General features: G+C 43.3%; 1 protein-coding gene across 8 annotated transcripts in view; it reads right to left on the bottom strand.

Annotated features, from left to right (window-relative positions):
* LOC147023821 (uncharacterized) overlaps positions 1-19,240 on the bottom strand; it is a 373,912-nt gene that overhangs the window by 9,988 nt on the left and 344,684 nt on the right. For 7 of the 8 annotated variants that reach the window (XM_085889658.1, XM_085889651.1, XM_085889653.1 and 4 more), the window contains 4 exons: positions 17,281-17,805; positions 13,973-14,035; positions 5,183-10,046; positions 1,431-1,472 (listed from right to left, as the gene is read on the bottom strand). In XM_085889658.1, coding sequence (XP_085745784.1) covers positions 1,431-1,472; positions 5,183-10,046; positions 13,973-14,035; positions 17,281-17,805 — 5,494 coding nt within the window. The remainder of the gene's footprint in view (positions 1-1,430; positions 1,473-5,182; positions 10,047-13,972; positions 14,036-17,280; positions 17,806-19,240) is intronic. The other variant, XM_085889657.1, reaches the window with a different exon arrangement.

Below are 19,240 nucleotides of genomic sequence, written 5' to 3'. Positions count from 1 at the left end.
AGGTTGGTGGAAGGGATATTCAAGGGAACGAAAGGGGAGAGTTTTGTTTGATCCTGGGATGTCGGAAGAGTTCAGCGTGAACATCGGTTTGAGGCAGGGAAGCTCTCTCAGCCCACTCATGTTTATCATGGTGATGGAACTGGTAAGCAAGAAGGTAAAAATGAAGGGGATTCTGAGGATGATGTTGTATGTGGACGATCTGACGGAGAATAACGGGAGATGCAGGATGTACTGGAGTGAAAGGAGGAATTTTGGAGGCATGGACTGAAAATGGGTATGGGAATAACTGAGGTGATGTGGGTCAGGCAGCAGAGAAAATAAATGAATATCAGGTTTGAGGAGAAGGAGATCGGGCAGGGAAATAGGTTTGAGTATCTGGGGGGAACAGTGACCAGGGATGGGAGGTCAGAGGTGGAGTTAAGTGTGTGTGAATACGTGGATGAGGGTGGAGCACAGGCCTACCTTTACGGTCTGAAGGTGGTGGCACTGACAGACAACGGAGGCTGCAGGTTTGTGAGAACAACTGGGTCAGGAGGATTGCGGGAGTGGGTGCATAGGAGGAGGATGGATGAATTGAGGGAGATTGGTATGCAGATGAGTTTTATGGGAATATTGGTAAGGAGGCTGAAGTGGGTTGGACACATGGTGTGAATGGAGGAAGAGAGAATGGCAAAGAGGGTGGATAAGTTGAGGGAGCAAGGTATGAGGTAAAGAGGCAGACCGATATTGAAATGGGAAGATTGTGTGAGGAGGACATCAATAAGGTGAGGGTGGTTGGAGAGTGTCGAGAGTTGCCTGACGACATAGGAAATTGGAGGAGTATTGTGGTCAAGGCAGGGTATAAGAATGATATTGTTGGACCTCACCCCTTATAAATGGAAGAGAAGGAGAATAAGACACGTATATGTACACCTACAAGGCCTAATCATGGCTCTTACCCATAATTGGAGGGAACAACCAATCATCTCTCACCTAATAAATTATCCCCAGCTGTGGCTAGTACTTTATAATTAATAACTCCCTTGCCCTTCCAACCAAAGAAAGCTGCAGAAAGCAAACTAGAAAAGCTACACAAGGGAAGCCCTTTGCTGTTTCAAACTCTACCTGGGTTCATCCACAGGTGCAGACATTCAAAAGTAGTACATGCAGGAGCATGCAAATGCTACATGCCCCCATCAGCCACCAGACCAGTTTCATCACTTGTTGGTGAGTCAGCAGAGAGAGCATTTTCAGAAATGTGCACCACCGACACTCCCAAACATGCACCACATACAATGCCATATAAATACCAAAGGTCCAATTGCTTCTCTAACCCGTAATTGGAGAGAACAACCAATCAACTCTCACCTAATCAATTATCCCCAGCTGTGGCTCTGACTTAATCATTAAAGGCCTACCCACAGCTGGGCATAATTAAAACAAGGGCTTACCTTGTGTATCTTTTCTTGGTTGCTTTATGCAGCTTTCTTTAGCTGGAAGAGCAGGGGCCAGGTTATTAATTACAAAGTCCAAACCACAGCTGGTGTGCATATAAAATGTTCAAGTACAGGAAGCAAAGAAGAAGTATGCAGATAAAACGTGGAAAAAAAGAGTGAGAGTTAAGAGAATGGAGTAGAATATAATCATGCAAGGAAGGAGGCCCAGAGCGAAGCAGCAAAAGCATGGAGTTTGAAAAATGGTGAAAGTGTTGAGATACACTGAACGGAAGGAACAGCGTTTTCAGGCTAGGAAGGATGTAGTGGAAGTAATGTTTGAAAAGGCTTCTAGTAAAGAAAGAGGAAATTGGAAAAAGAGCAGAAAAATTATCTTCAGAAGTTTCTGAATGAATAAAATGAGTGGGATGGAATCACTGCATTCAGCAAAATAGAAGAGTGCAGAAAAGGAGTTAATTAACAAGGAAATTAAATTTGCAATTAAGAAGACGAAGAAAGGAAAATCAGCTGGTCCAACAGGAATTCTTATTGAAATAATAGCATCATCAAGTGAACTGGAAGTAAAATGGATGATGAATCTTTGTGGAATGATGATGGAATTGTGGATATATTCCTGATGATTGGTTTGATAGCACGACTGTACCCGTCTGTAAGATGGAGGAGGATCCATTTCTACCCCCATCTCATGGAGGGAACGAATTGATGGAGCAAGCCTTGAAAATATTTGAAAATGTAATTGAGGAAAGATTCAGGGAAGTCGTAAGTTAGATGGAAACGGATTTGTACTTATGAAAGGACGATCTGCAATTGATGCAATCTTCATTGTCAGGAAGATCCAAGAGGAAATATTTGGTAAAAATAGGAAATTTTACCATGTATTTTTTGACTTTGTAAAACCATGTGCTGATTGAATAACGAAAATATGTTGAATGAGCACTTATGGTTAGGGTTAGGGTGTGATGGAAGTATTTGTAAGGGTAGTAATGGCAATGTATCAATGTCTGAGCACAGCAGTTGGAACAAAAGAAGGATGTATAGAAGCATTTGATGCAATGGTTGGTTTACATCAGGGATCCGTACTAAGTTCACTATTATTGCTTATTTTGGGGTTGGAGGAACTCACAAAAGAGGTTAGAGTAGGATTTCCATGGGAATTATTATGTGTGGGTGACTTGACTTGGCAGCTGAGACTGAGCAACAAGCAAAGACTGGAGATGGAGACTGAGCAACAAGCAAAGACTGGAGATAGAGACTGAGCAACAAGCGAAGACTTTCATCGATGGAGAACAAAGGACTTCAAGTAAATGTGGGTAAGACCAGGTTAACGGTGAAGAAAAACAAAATAAGGAAAGAGGCAAGTAAAGTAGCCATGTGCTATACGTGGTAAAGGTGTTGGGGCAAACTCAATTCAGTCCTCTGTTTGTGAAAGGTGGTGCCACAATAAATGTCAGCGGAGTGAAGAATAGTTTGGATCAGGCAGCCGGAAGTTTCCAATGTAAGGAATGCTTAAAATGAATGAAACAAGTCGATCACACTGCCATGTAGAAAGATGTAGGATTTGGATTGAAAACTAAAAAGATGAAGGATTTTTCTTGCTTCAGAGACATGTTGCACATCATCAGAGTTGCATAAATAGCTGATATAAAAGTAAGTTGGAATTCGTGGAAATAGTTAGGAGGTACCCTAACAAATAGGTATATTCCAAGGGCAGTAAAGACAAGAGTGTAGTTAGCCTGTGCAAGGCCAGTACTATTGTATAGTTGTGAAACTTAGGCCATGAGGGTGGAAGATGACAGAAGAATAGAAATAACAGATGCCAAGATTGATGTATGGTATCTCATTGAAAGATAAATGGCAGAGTGAAGATCTTAAGAAGAGAGATTGAATGATCTTAAAAATAGAGATTGCAATTAGCTGCACACAGTGCCTTCAGAATGTACTCACATCCCTTGACTTTTGTCACATTTGTGTGTGTTACAGGCTGAATTTACAATGGATTAAATTAAAAAACAATTATCACCGATCTATATAAAATACCCCGTAATAACAAAGTTAAAACATGTTTTTAGAAATCAATTAAAAATGAAAAGCTGAAATGTCTTGTTGCATTAATAAGTGTTCAGCCCCTTTGCTGTGACACTCCAAATTGAGCTTAGACACATCCAATTTCCTTTGATCAACCTTGAGATGTCTCCACAACTTGATTGGAGTCCACTTATGGCCAATTCAATTGACTGGACATGATTTAGAAAGAAACACACCTTTCTATACAAGGTCCCACAGTTGACAGTGCATGTCGGAGTAGAACTCTACCATGGAGTTTAAGGAATTGTCTAGAATTCCGAGATAGAATTGTCAGGACGCATCGATCTAGGGAAGGGTATGTAACAATTTCTAGAGTGTTGAGTGTTCCCAAAAGCACAGTGAGCTCCATCATTAGGAAATGGAAAGAATATGGACCCCCCCCTCCCAGACTTTTTCTCGAGCTGGCCGTCCAACCAAACTGAGCAACCAGACAAGAAGGATCTTGGTCAGGGAGGTGACCAAAAAACCAAAAACCACTCTGACAGAACTACAAAGTTCCTTGGCTGAGATGGGAGAACCTGCCAGAAGGACAGCAATCTCTGCAGCACTTCACAAGTCCAGGCTTTATGGAAGAGTGACAAGACGGAAGCCACTCCTGAGGAAAAGGCACATGACAGCACACCTGGAGTTTGCAAAAAGGCATATTAAAGAAGACTCTGAGAGCATGAGGCAAAAGATTCTGTGATCTGATAAGATGAAAATTGAACTCTTTGGCCTCAATGCAAAGCTCTACGTCTGGCGGAAACCGAGCACAGCTCATCACCCATCTAACACCGTCCCTACTGTGAAGCATGGTGGTACAGTGAACAACCATCCCTACCGTGGACAATGAATGGAGCCAAATACAGGCAAATACTTGAGAAGAACCTGCTTCAGAGTGCAGACGACCTTCGACTGCGGTGAAGATTTATGTTATAACAGGACAATGACCCCAAGCATACAGCCAAAGCAACACGAGAATGGCTTCAGAACAAATTTCCAAAACCATGTTTTCACTTTGTCATTTTGGGATATTTTGTGTCGATCGGTGATGAAAAATTCAAATTTAATCAATTTTAAATTCAGGCTGCAACAAAACAAAATGTGATAAAGGTTGAGGGGTGTGAATACTTTCTGAAGGCACTGTAGAAATTGAGTTGAGAAAGAGAGGGCTTGAATGGTTTGGTCAAGCAGCCAGAAGATTGAACCCATTCAGAAGATAGCAAGGATTGAATCCAAAGGAAAAAAGACAAAGAGGCAGGCTGAAAAAAACATGGCAGAGATGCATGAACAATGATGTGAAAAGAAGTGCTTTGAAGAAATATGTTAACAAAATAATAATAAAATGCAAATATGCCATCAATCAACGAACCCTGAATCGACCAAATCGATCGACCAACAAAATAAGGGAAACAGTCATTAAATGATGACATTTATGAATTTTGGAAACAAAACCTCCAGTAATATAACACAATATCATAGCTATAAGCTGTACTTGGCATTAATAAATACTCTCATTGGTCGATTCACATATTGACACATATTCGTTCTTCCACTCAAGAACAAAGGTGTGTAACTTTCCATGGCTTTTGCTTTTATATAGAGAAACACAACCTGCCAAGCCAGGTGCACCATGCGAGAAGGAAAAAAGCTCACAAGTGCCACAAAGTTGTCAAACTGCTCACCTGCTGCAGTTTCCAACATCTTCTGCTCAAGAAGAGCTGCAAGCTGCTGACTGGCTTTTCGCCTTAGCTGGCTGTCACTTTCATTCTGCCTGATCATCATATCACATTCCTTTGTTACGTGGTTTCTTTCCTGTACTTGGAAACTCTTCAAATGCCATTGAGAAATGTCCAAGTCACTTGATGCGTGTTCCATATCCATCCTTGCTCTGATATTTTGGTGGGTATTTGGAAGCACTGCAATAGTTTGAGGAAAAGTGTGGCCACCTGTTGAGTCCTGCATGATATCATGGTGTGACTGTATGTCACCTGTATTCATTTTCTCCTCATGGCCTTCCACATTCGTTTTTGCGCTGTTGTCCATTTTCATTTTTGCATTATTTTTCTCCGCATTCGTTTTTGTGCTCTTCTCGTCCATGTTTGTTTTTGCATTGTTCTCTTTGCTCATTTTTGCCCGATTTTCCTTTGTGTTGGTGTTTGCCTTGTTGTCCTGCACCTTAGTAATTGCTCCGTTATGAAGTGCCTTGGTTTTTCTCCCATTGTCATGCCCCATAGTTGTTGCCCCATTGACCTGCTCCTTGGTTCTTGCTCCATTAACCTGCCACTTAGTTCTTGCCCCATGGTCCTGCCGCTTGGTTCTTGCTGCTTTGTTCTGCCTCTCAATTGTTCCTCCATTGTCTTGTGCTTTAGTTGGTGCCCCATTGTCATGCTCCTTAGTTGTTGCCCCAATATCCTGCTTGTTAATTATGGCCCCATTGTCCAGCCCCTTGATTGTTGATGTGTTGTCTTGCCCCTTGGTCACTGCCCCATTGTCTTGCCCCTTGGTCATTGCCCCATTGTCCTGCCCCTTCGTTGTTGCCCCGTTGTTCTGCCACTTGATTGTCGTCCCATTGTCTTGCTCCTTGGTTGTTGCCCCATTGTCTTGCCCCTTGGTTGTTGCCCCATTGTCTTGCCCCTTGGTTGTTGCCCCATTGTCTTGCCCCTTGGATGGTGCCTCGTTGTCCTGCCCCTTAGTTGGTGCCCCGTTGTCCTGGCCTTTGGTCATTACCCCATTGACCCACCCCTTGGATGTTGCCCTGTTGTCCTGCCCCTTGGTTGTTGCCCCGTTGTCCTGCCCCTTGGTTGTTGCCTCATTGTCCAGCCCCTGGGTTGTTGCCCTGTTGTCCTGCCCATTCGTTGTTGCCCCATTGTCCTTCCCCTTGGTTGTTGCCCCGTTGTCTTGCCCCTTGGTTGGTGCCTCGTTGTCCTGCCCCTTGATTGGTGCCTCGTTGTCGTGCCCCTTGGTTGTTGCCCTGTTGTCCTGCCCATTCGTTGTTGCCCCATTGTCCTTCCCCTTGGTTGTTGCCCCATTGTCTTTCCCCTTGGTTGGTGCCTCGTTGTCCTGCCCCTTGATTGGTGCCTCGTTGTCGTGCCCCTTGGTTGTTGCCCCTTTCTCCTGCCTCTTGGTTGTTGCCCCGCTGTCCTGCCCCTTGATTGTTTCTTCGTTGCCGTACCCCTTTGTTTCTACCCCGTTGTGCTGTGCCTTGGTATTTGCCCCGTTGTCCTGCGCTTTGTTGTTTGCATTATTATGCTGCTCCTTTGTTTTGACACCACTGTCTTGCACCATCTGCTCTGTGCCATTATCCTGAGCCATATGTTCGATGCCATTGTCCTGTGCAATGCATTTTGCATCGTTATGTTGTGCCTTCATCTTCACGCAGTTAAGTACTGTGGAATTTGAACCTTGGTCCTTTGGGTTTGTTGTAACACTGTTTTTCTGTATCTTCGTGTTTTCTCTGTTGTCCCCTGCTTTTGTGTTAGTGTTGTTGTCCTCTGCCTTTGTATTTGCACCATTTTCCTCGGTCTTTGTTTTCATGCCACTACCCTTCCCTTTTATTCCTGTGCCGATGCTCTTTGCTTTAGTGTCTGCACTGTTGCCCTCTGTCATTGTCTCTGCACCATTGCGCTCCATCTTCATATCTGCACCACTGCCCTTCCTCTTCATCTCTGCACCGTTGCCCCTACTCTTCATCTCTGCACCATTGTCTTCCCTCTTTCTCTCTTCACCATTGTCATCCCACTTCGTCTCTGCACCATTGCCCTCCCTCTTTGTCTCTGCACCGTTTCCCTCCATCTTCATATCTGCACCGTTGCCCTCCCTCTTTGTCTCCGCACCATTTCCCCCCCTCTTCGTCTCTGCAACGTTGCCCCCCCTCTTCATCTCTGTACCATTGCCCCCCCTCTTCATCTCTGCACCATTGTCTTCCCTCTTCATCTCTGCACCATTGCCCTCCCTCTTCATCTCTGCACCACTGCCTTCCCTCTTCATCTCTGCACCATTGCCTACCCTCATCTCTGCACCACTGCCTTCCCTCTTCGTCTTTGCACTGTTGCCCTGCCTCTTAGACGCTGCACCATTGCCCTCCCTCTTCATCTCTGCACCATTGCCCTCCGTCTTCGTCTCTGCACCGTTGCCCTCCGTCTTAGTTTCTGCACCCTTTCCCTCCCTCTTCATCTCTGCACCGTTGCCCTCCCTCTCTGTCTCTGCACCATTGCCCTCCCTCGTAATCTCTGCACCGTTGCCCTCCCACTTCGTCTCTGCACTAATGCCCTCCCTCGTCATCTCTGCACCGTTGCCCTCCCACTTCGTCTCTGCACCATTTCCCTCTGTATTCGCCTCTGCACCGTTGCCCTCGGTCTTCATCTCTGCATCGTTGCCCTCCCTCTTCGTCTTTTCACCATTGCCCTCCCTTTTCGTTTCTGCACAGTTGCCCTCCGTCTTCATCTCTGCACCATTACCTTCCCTTTTCGTCTCTACACCATTGCCCGCCGTCTTCATCTTCCCACCATTGCCCGCTGTCTTCATCTCTCCACCGTTGCCCTCCACCTTCGTCTCTGCACCGCTGCCCTCTGTCTTCGTAACCTTGTCCTCTGTCTTCATCTCTGCAACGTTTCCCTCCGTCTTTGTTTCTGCACCGTTGCCTTCTGCATTCCTCTCTGCATTATTGTCCTGTGCTTTGTCTTTTGTGCCATTGTTCTCCACTTCAGCATTTGAGTCATTGTGCTCCATCTTAGCATTTTTGCCATTTTCTGCCTTCATCTTTGCATTGTTGTCCTCTTTCTTAATATTTCCCCCTGTATCCTCCATCTGCATTTTCACCCTGCTGCTCTCCACTTTTCCTTTTTCCTCCTTGCCCCCCATTTTTGTTTGTTGTTTGTTGACCTCCATTTGTATGTTTGCCCCAATGTCCTCATTTTTTGCCTTTGCTCTGTTGCATTCCACATTTGCTGTTGCCCTGGTGCCCTCCATGCTTGTCTGTGCCTTGTTGTCTTCCATTTTCTTATTTGTATTGTTATTCATGTGTGTTGTATCCCCAATATCCTCTTTGAATATTGTTGCAGCCATTTGCGCGGAATCGTGGGATGATGATGGTATTGCTTTGTCTCTAATGTCTGGCATTCCTTGCTCAACAAATTGTGTGAAGTTGTCTTCTTGAGTAGTCGGATCATCTTCAGCAATTACATGATCAATTTCACAATCATAAATAACATCAAGTGGATGTTTTTCTTTTCCTTCCCCATCTTCATGGATGAATAGAGACACAGTATTTGGAAGAAAACAGGCTGAATTAGATTTTTCTGCAGCAGTCGAGGCCTCTTGATGAACGTTGTTTTCATCAGTTGCAATGGCTGTCTGAATTGTTTCAGGTATTGCTTGGATATAAGAAGATTTTGTTGCATGTTGAGACCCACATATATCTTGTGCTGTTTCAGCTTTCGGAGATTGCAGCCAAGAAGAATGATCCTCGTAGCCTTGTAGCTTTCTGCTATGATCCCATTTTGGTTCAAAAAGATCAGCATCATTATCCTGGAAATTTTCACACTGAATATATTTGGCCAAATTATTGACTGTGGAACTGCTTGTTTCAGTGGAACAAGTTTGTGTTCCCATTGTTTCAATCAAGGGAGTGAGCTTGGATGACAATGCTTGGGTTCGTGGTCGTTTCGAAGGCTTAAGGTCTCCAGTATTTCCTGAATTATGGCTTTGATTCTTCTGCCTGAAGATAGAATTTCTTACAGCTCCAAGAGGAATGAGGGACATGCTTTCTCTCTTCTTTGATGTCCACAATTTGTTTTCTTCATTTACTTCATAGCTTTCATAATAACATTTAATTTTTCTGATTAGAATTTTATCATGATTGTTGAGCATACTCAAGGAGCCATTTTCTATATCACCATGATGAATTGCAAGAGGAGAATTTGATTCGAGGACTTGTCTTTTTGGTTTATTTGTTTTGATAGACTCTACGGAGATGCTTTCCTCGCTTTCTGTCGACAGCAAGTCACACAGCTCTTTTTGCCAATGGAAAGACGTGGGTTCTTGAAATGACAAACACAGTTCATTGTGAGTTAGTTGTTTTATCTCCTGATCAGATTCTGTACACATCTCTTCATCTTCTAGAATGGATTCACAAGGAGTGTGATCACTGTCATAATCATCTTCCAAAATACCACCTTCCTTGATATCCCTTGCTTCATGGACTTTCATATCACCTTGAGTGTGAACATCCTCTCGGCTTTCCTTAACACGTGAACAATCGCTCAAGGTTTGTTCTGTTGAGGTGAGATTATCTCGACTTTCTTCTACACAGGGAAGATGGTCCAAGATTGCTTCAGATCTCAGCTCTTCTTTATGGTCTTCAGGTGGCAAATAGTCACTAAAGTCACGTGCATCATCTTGTTCCTCCATCTCATCAACCCGCATGAGCACTGCCTCCTTTGACTCTGTGCATGTGTCCGCCTTGTATGATTCTTTAAACCATATGCTTCGCAGGAATGAACCTTGCAACCATTCTGGGCTCAGCTCTGACTCCAACATTTTCAACATCTGCAGTAAGCAAAACAAAGAGAATAATTAATACGCAAAAACGTAAGATGGGAACATCATACTATAATTAGAGAAGTGTATGTGTATTTGCTACCTCTGCCACCGAATGTGGATGGAGGTTATGTTTTCACCCTTGTTTATGACGTTGGTTATCCCCGCACGGAGGGAAGGATCTCCCAAGAAACCTTTTTGTCCTTGTCCCAAAGATCTCATACATAAAGCGACTGTATTTCTAACCACTGACTGATATTAAAGATCGGTACCTTCGGGTTGACGTAAAAAGCTAAAATTTTGTGTGCCGATGGACATCGAAGCCGGTACACCGAGAAAAATCACAGAACTGTCGGAAAACATCCGTAAATGAAAATATAAATAAATGAAAATAAATAAATGTGGAAAAAATAAATGAAATAAATGCAGGTGAGCGACTCGAGACAATGGCGGAGCATGGTAATTTTGCATGCCGATGGACATCGAAGCTGATACACCAGGAAAAATCACAGAATCATCAGGAAGGGTCTGTAAATGAAAATATAAATAAATGGGGGAAAATTTTTAAATAAATAAATAAATAATGAAATGCAGGTGAGCGACCCAAGACAACGGGGAAGCACTGTTCGTATGTTTACATTGCACAATGTGTAAGCACACCCCGCTGGTAGATTATAAAAGGAGCCGTGTCTGTCTGTCTGTTACTCTGTCAGTTTGTCGAGCTTTAACTTGAGAATAGATTAACGGATTTCAATGAAACCAACGACGGTGGTTTCAGGGAACTCCCAGGAAGGTCTGTGATGCAACAAAAAACAAACAAAAAATAGGACGGTTTTGTGTGTGGGTACACAGGCACACGTGGCGAAACTGCAAACGTCAACTTGCACCGTTGGTTATATCCCCGCACGGAGGGCAAGTCAGGTCAGTTCAGGTAGGGGGCATGCGCTGGAGCAGCGTGTCATGGCAGGATCTCCCAGGAACCCGTTTTTGTTCTTGCCCCATGGATTATAGCCATCGCAGCAATGATTGGTATTCCCATCAGCGAAGCGACGGATCTTACATGCTAACATCCAATTTTAACTTTCACAGCTTATTTGTACATACGTGTCATATATGTGAGGAAAATACTTTGTAAAGCAACTATTAGGCCGCAATTAGAAAATGTATCAACCAAATTTGTAATGCATGACGACATCAACCAATTCTCTCTGGATGTAAATATGTATGGTATAGCTCTGCTCGATGGAAAGGGGTATCACGAGTCTTGCTAAAGGCCCGGTCACACCTTGACGTTTTAGCCAACGTATGCCGATTTTTGAATTTTTTTTCTAAAACGCTGGCACACGTTGAATACGTTATGGGTAAGTTTTGATAACATTGAGAGCACGCTGAAAAACACTGCCATACGTCGTTGTACGTTGGCTTTAAACGTTGTACTTTTTCGGTTGTCCTCAAATTTTTTCATGCTTGAAATTTCACGACGTATGCCGGCGTATGACTCACACGTTCCGCTACGCTGGCCACAAGTTGTATGCACGGTCTGCGATCGTTGACAGACGTCAACACATGCTACTTGTAAGTTAATCATAAGTTGAGACACGCCGAGGTAATGTTTAGCGTACCCAAAACTTATTTCTAACCTATGATTAACGTTTTGTTGGCACGTTACGCGATCGTTGCCACACATCGACAGACGTTACTTTTAAGTTACTCATAGGCTGAAAGACGTCGGTGTAATGGATCGTCCTTGCGTCAGCGTCCACGGCCACGGCCAGGACACTTATTTGCAGCATTCTTCAAACTTTTCTTCGGCATGACGAGGATGTTCACACTTCGATGTCTAGCTTGGCTATGATTCCAATTGTCCATCGGCAGCGTCTATTTAAAATAGTCGAGTTTGAGCGTTTTAACACGTTCAGAAGAAACGCTTCAAATTTCAAAATCTCAGCGTCAAAAAACAAAGGCGAGTGACAGCAATTTAAATCGCTCATTGCAAACAATGAAAATAGCTGAGTGGTACCGTTTAAAAGTCGTTGAGTGTAAAAAAAATCCAATTGTTGAGCGCAAGCGTATACTTTCAATAGTGGAGATGCAGCCATTTAAATCATTGAGTTTACCATTTAAATCGTTAAACGCAAGGACGATCCATCACAACCCACACCCTCCCCCTCACACTCACCTACTACTGCCAACATGAACAAACTACTACTAATACTAATACTAATACTGATACTGATACTGTTACTGCTAACATGGACATCGACTCAAAAAGGACTCGAAAACACTGTTGGGTTCCCCTTTAAAGAACACCATTTTTATATACCAATTCCCAAAACCGCTGGGAACACGTCTTTATATGGCAGTTGTAACCTAGAAACACGTTCATTTATTTTTTTTGTCGACCGGAAGACGTCATTGGAATACGTCTACATACGTCGATGTGTGTTGGGACTACGTAAAGAATTGATTCAAAGCACGTCAAACATAAGTTAGAAATAAGTTTTGCGTAAAAAAGACATTACCGTGACGTGTTTCGACTTATGAGTAGCTTATAAGTAGCCTTTGTGGACGTGTGTAAGCGTCCGCATACCGTGTGTAAAACTTATCCCCATCGCATGTGGAACATGTGTCATACGCTGAGTACGTCGTAAAATTTTGAACATGTTTAAAATTTCTTGACGTACTCTACTTACTACGACGTATGATAGCGTACTTTAGCGTTGTACTCACATATACCAAACTTACTCATACCGTATTCGACGTGCCCCAACGTTTTAGACACACTTTTTGTTACGTCGGCATACGCTGGCAAGATCGCCAAGGTGTGACCGCGATGTTGACACTTCCATTTCTATGGCAGTTATGATTCGAATCGTTGTGCGTCAGCCTTTTAATAGGCTACGTCACGACATCGTCGGCGATGCGTGCAACGCGCTATGCCTGAGTTAGACTATCGTTGGGCATCGGTTGTGTAGGCCGACAACAGGTTCAGCATTCGTTGGTATAAGTTATCTATAACACAACGAAACGTTCTGTGTTGTTACCAATGCGTTATACATAAGACCAAGTCGCTATGAATACGTCCGAATCTTTAAAAAAAAACATCAAAAGTTCAACGTAAGCCAGCGTTTTACATACATTTTAATACGTTGCCATCGCTGGCTAAAACGTCAAGGTGTGACCGGGCCTTAAGATACACATCTTGGGGGGAAATTAAGTAATCCATAATTCTGAGAGAATTATCTCGTCCATAAGGGAGGTTTGATTCTTCGCTAGTTGATTAAAATCTGGTCTCAAAAATCAAAAAGATAATGGTACAGCAATGCAAGTGTGCCCATGGGAATTTCAATAAAAGTTGGAATGCATCTCAAGGTGTACGTGCGTGCGTGTTGTGTTATGCAGTAAATACCATATGGGATTATATCCGAATATCACCTCTTAACTGTTACGGACATGTAAAAGTTGGAGGTAACATTTGAATCAAATTCCATATGGGATGGCTTTCTGGCTCAAAATTTGGGGAGATTCCACTCCGTGCTACTGACGATCTGAGAGCCAAAATTCAATTGTGGATTGATTCATTTCCATGACAATGCTGGTATTTCCACAAAGGCTTCTAAAGCCTGAAGGATGACTGACGCTGTGGATAGCAGCGGGTGGCTCTGTCTACCACAGACTACAACCAAGCCAGTAGTGCACTTTAACTCTGATATCTTCTTTTCCAAGTTCAAATCAGAAACCTTAACTGTATGATGGATGACCTTTGGAGCAGGTGCGGGAGTGGCACATGATTTTTGTCTCCATAACAGTTGTCATAACATCCATGTCGACCTCATTCCATCATAATTTTCTTCTTTTTTGGGGAAAGGGGGGGGGAGTTGGTATCAGGGTGGATTTGCATTCATTTTCACAGATATATTGGCTTGAATAATTACCTGCGAGGAAATTGACGATTCCAGGAAGGGGTCACCACCAGGTGGATGCATGGATTCCTTGTCCTGCGAAATTCAACAAATATGAAGGTAGACGGGAATATTTTCTTTGTGCAAGAATATCCGTTCTCCTTGAAAATGTGCGAGTGATATTCTATGCTCATTAAATTCCCACATCATATGGAAGCCCAATGGAGATCCAAGAGAAATAACTACTGTATTGCCTTTTCATTAAAAAATGTTTTTGAGAAGGTTCATCCTATATATTATGAATGTTAAAATGTTGGAAATGTTAGACTCCAACACCCTCCCTTCCCCTCTCCTCCACCAGCATCTTTGTCCAGTACATTCCATAAATTCCTCTTCACCAAACTTGTATCAAATTCCATATGGGATGGCTGGTGTGGGTTCCAAATTCCATATGGGATGGCTGGTGTGGCTTCCAAATTCCATATGGCATATAGTAATCCTGGTGTTGGCTTGGCGGTTAGGGTGGTGGCTTGGGATCCTCGAGTCTTGAGTTCAAGCCCCATTTACTGCTGAATTAACACCAGGGGGTTGACTCAACCTGTCATCCTTCCGAGATCGGCGAAATGAGTACCAGTGTACTGGTAATAGGGGAACTGTATCAGCGGCATATCCGAGCTCCTCACTAATGATGCAACCAGCAGCCAAGAGGCTGCATATGAAGGGAAGGGGTATTGATGGATTTATTAAAAAATCTAGTATCGGTGTGGCGCAGGCATGATGGGCCGAATGGGCTCCTTCTGTGCATAATTTCCTTGTAATCCTTGTATCTCCCAACCTCGTTACCCTCGCTGGTGGAGAGGGTATTGCATTTGGGTCAGTTTGTGTGTTTGTTTGTTTGTCCGTACAGAACTTTCCGCAACAGCTTCTCAGATTGAGACAAAATTTTCAGCAAAGGAACGACGACTCATGTAGAATGTTTTATTGATGATCATGACGTTATAGGTCACGTGGTGTGGCAATCATGTTGGAAAAAATGGAAAAAAATGGACCTCTGTATCTCTGAAACCTCACCAAGGAAAAAAAATGAAACTTGGCACATGACAAGTACTGCTCATAGGGAATGATGTCATAGGTGCCTTCGTCATGACATCATAATTGCATATGTAGAACGCTACATCTGATCAGTATGAAAATTTTGAGGTCACCTCAGGAAAAAATGGTCCACAAGAAAAAAAGATGATGATGTCATCGGTCGTGTGATTCGGCAGCCATATTGTTAAAAAAAAAAACCTTCAAAAATCTTCTCTGAAGTGGCTGAACAGATCGAGGTGAAACTTTAGACCTATGACTACCTATCCATGAGGAACAAAAGATTCACACATATGATGTCATAGGTCACATGGTTTAACAGCCATACCAGATTTACCATAAAACCTATAAAAAAATCTTCTTCTCCAGAACGGCTGGACAGATCGAAGGGAAACTCCACAAAAATGTTCCCCAATCCTTGTGTGTACAAGTTTGTTTAGGAATAATTGATATGTCACATGGTTTGGCAGCCATATTGGATTGAAGAAAAATATTAAATAATGTTTTCTCTGGAACCACTTAATCAATCGACATGAAACTTCACATTTATGATCTAGTGGTGATGGAGAATGAATGTTTTAAATTTCAACTTGATCAGACACATGGTCTGGCAGACAGAAATCTTTTTTAAAAATTTGATCTGGATTCTTTTTGTTTCTTTGAATTTTTTTATTTTGAATAAGGCTCACTTGGAAGCCACATATGACGTCATAGGTCACATGGTTATGTGTGGTTTGTGCCTGGATTGGTTTGAGGGTAGAAGAGTCGCAGCTGAAATGTGAATCCTATCCCGGTTCCTCCTGATGACTTCATCTTTGCTTTTTGCTTGTTCGGGTTCATTCTGATTACTCAAATGCAGGACTGTACCTATTTGGTCTTCCATTTGATTTGAATTGAATTTATTTTAATCCCATTCTGAAATCAATTGAATAATAATAAACGTCATGGGTCAGGGTCAGGTGTCCAATCAAAGTAGGATGTCTTGGTACCCAGTCATCACTGCTGGCAGTTATAAAGTGGCAATTCTCGTTATATATACCTGGTATTGGCTTAATGGTTGGAGTGGCGGGCTTTGGATCCTAGCGTCCTGAGTTCAAATCCCGCTCAGCTGTTGAATCAATACCAGGTGGGGTTAACTCGGCCTGTCATCCTTCCGAGGTCGGCAAAATGAGTGCCGGCATGCTGGTATACTGTGTCGGAGTGGCGACCCGTCCAGGATTGTGCCCAATAGCCAAGGAGACTGCTTAAGCAGCACCAACGCTCTGCACAGAGTATGGTCCCAATCTCCTCCTCCTCCTCTCGTTATGTCTCTTATTAATTACGTAACACACCAGTACACAAACACTACACAAAACCAGTCCTGGCAAGGGTCTGCAATGTCAGATTGCTCTTTTTCTTCTTTCCTTTTTCTCTCCCTTCTATCACATTCCCCTTCCCTCTTCACTCACTTATCATCTCCTCTTCCTATCCTTTGTTGAAGTTTCAAACCAGGTGGTTTTGGATGACTCATCATCAACATACTTGCTTCTTAGCTGTCTGGACCTGAGTTGTATACCCAGAGGAATCGATACAAAAACTAAAACCTTCCCCTGGTATAAAATTCTTGCCTCGCTAGAAGTCTTCCTGATCCGTAACTATGCCAACAGGTCATGAGGCTGTATAGATGGTGAGCATCGAATGAGCAATCAAACAAGATCAGAGTAACCAAACGATTCTGTACAGCAATACTTCGGTCCCCATTTATAGTCAGCGTTACAGTGCTACTTTGCATCTCTCAAATAGAAGGCAGCTCGACACCAAACAGTAGATGGAAGACAACACACACGAATTAGCTGGAAATCACACATCCTGAGTCAATGATTTGTTTTTCCCATCTGAGGACTCTCGTTATGATAACGTGTCCACATGCCCAAGTCCTGGAAGCTAATGTCTCCTTGTAATTCATATAAAAGTACATATATGTGTTAATTGTGCTGACCTCGTATGTAATGCCCAAGGACTCATTCAAAGGAATAGAAAGCCAAAACAATAGCAAAGAATGATTGCAATTACCTTGTTGCTCTCAAGGTTGATGCTTGTTTACAAGTCTAAAGTATTTCAATTGAACAAGTTCCACTCGGAGACTTGGGCAATGTAGAGAAGGAAAATCGAAGTGAATCAGATTTTGATAAATCATTTGCCTTATCAATCATAAATACGACTTTTCAAAGTGCATATGATGTGCAAAGCTGAAGAAAGAACATGTTGAATACCTGGGCAGGAAACGTCGTTGCATTATTGCAGCCAGAAGAGGGTGATGTCTCCTGATCCCTGAGATCTGAAAGACGACCTTTTCTGCTGAGTTGTGACTCCAGAGTTTCATTTTCAATTCCCCCCTCACCTCCCAAATCTCTTTCTATTGTCTCATACCACGCCTGGGCTTGCAACCTCCCTCGGGGCCTCCTTGTTTCAACAAAGGAGTCTCCTAAAGCATGACGCCCGATCGAATAGTCTGTCTCGACTTCACTGACGTCAACATGCAATCCACTACATGGAGAGGTGTCATTGATCGTTTTGTCGCTGTCATAGTCAGCACTGGCAAAGCCGTTGCTGCTGGGGGTTCCCCTATGCTGGCTGTACGGAAGGCTCTCTGTGCTGCCCTTGGAGGAGCGCATTTCCACTTCTGGGCTGTTTGTTTCCAGGCTGGTGGTGCTGCCGTGTGGCCTTGTTGGCGATGTCTGCTTGGAGTGCAAAGGAAAGGTTTCTTCACCGTCCAGTTTGCCCACACTACCTGAACGCTGTGGGGAAGAGGGATGCAAAATAGAATAGTTGTAGGTGAATAATGGTAGCTGTCCTTTGCCAACATTATTCACGACATTAACCTGTTCTACTGTTACTAAATCCACCCGCTCCCTGCGGGAGCGCGGAAAGGGTATCTGGGGTGGGGGGGGGGTGGGGTGGCATGTGGACAGTGGTGTGTTAATATTATTACTATTATTATTCTTTAACCACCACAATTATTTCCACGTTCTTGAGGGGTTGGCCAAGAGAAGCTTGGCCCAAGTTTTTCATGAACCAGATGGCCAGGGCTGACATTTGACTAAGGTTATAGAAAGAATATATAATTTGTTCAGGGTGCCGGCGATAGCTTGCCTACTCTTCGCGAAGGACACCATGGGATCTTTAACATCCACCAAATAATACCAGCAGATGGCACTCCCAATTTAACATTCATTGAGGGACGGCACACACATTGTTGAATCACCGTCTGTGAAACCCTGGGATGACAATTTATAGTTGGGTCAGGATTCAAACCCAGGCTAGACAGTTTAGAGGCAAGTGTGTGTACCTCCTGGCAATCCTGCCAGCTCGCATCAGCAAGACTGTCCCGATAATGATCCTTCCGCAGGTTCACCTTCGGAAACCTTGTTACAACTTTTACTTCCGATTATTATCCATATAATAAAGCAGCAATGTGTCTGTCTGTCCGTCGTCCCTGAACTACTGCCTCAGTTTTGGGGCTAGCCCCACCAAACCTTCTCTGGAACCTTTTGGGGTCCCAATGGGTGTCCTAAGGTGCGTGGGAGATTTCATAATTTTTTCAACACAATGATGATTTTGATTTTCCACCCATACGAAGCTGCTCTCTTTTGGCATGTAAACATATCAACAGGTTCAGCATTAGCAATTTCGCCATTTACCGCTTGTGCAAACATTCACTGGTTCGGTAATATGTCGATACAACTGCGATTTTGCGTTTCCTCCAGAACGACGTCGATCTTTCTCCGCGTGTAAACACATTCCCAGCTTCGGCAATTTCCCAATACAATTGAGATTCTCATTTTCCACCCGTCAGATGCTGCAATTTTTCGCTCACATTTGCAGATTCACCATTTACTGCCATTAGGAACATTATCTACCCACCTTCTGGTGGGATCAGCTACAGTCATTTTTTTTTTTTGCCCAAGTCCTTCATAAACCAGCTGTCCATGACTGACATTCAACTGAAGGTAGCACAGGAATGTGGAATTTATTGGTTCACCGGGATAAAAACCCGTCAAAAACGATGGGTTGGAGAAATGGCAACAAAATATTCAAGGAGACTGGAAGATATGATGTTTTGAAGGAAGATTCATTAACTTAAATCATCATGACATGCACAAATGTGATATTATTTTCTTTATCTTCTGGAACGTTTCATTTTGACAGTACAGCTTCGTGAGCATGCCAAAA

Source organism: Eptatretus burgeri, chromosome 7 (assembly GCF_056783735.1).
Source record: "Eptatretus burgeri isolate ZD-2024b chromosome 7, Ebu_testis_v1, whole genome shotgun sequence".
In the NCBI taxonomy this organism is placed as follows: domain Eukaryota; kingdom Metazoa; phylum Chordata; class Myxini; order Myxiniformes; family Myxinidae; genus Eptatretus; species Eptatretus burgeri.
Note: the sequence above shows the minus strand (reverse complement) of the source record. Positions and strands in the feature narration are given on the sequence as shown.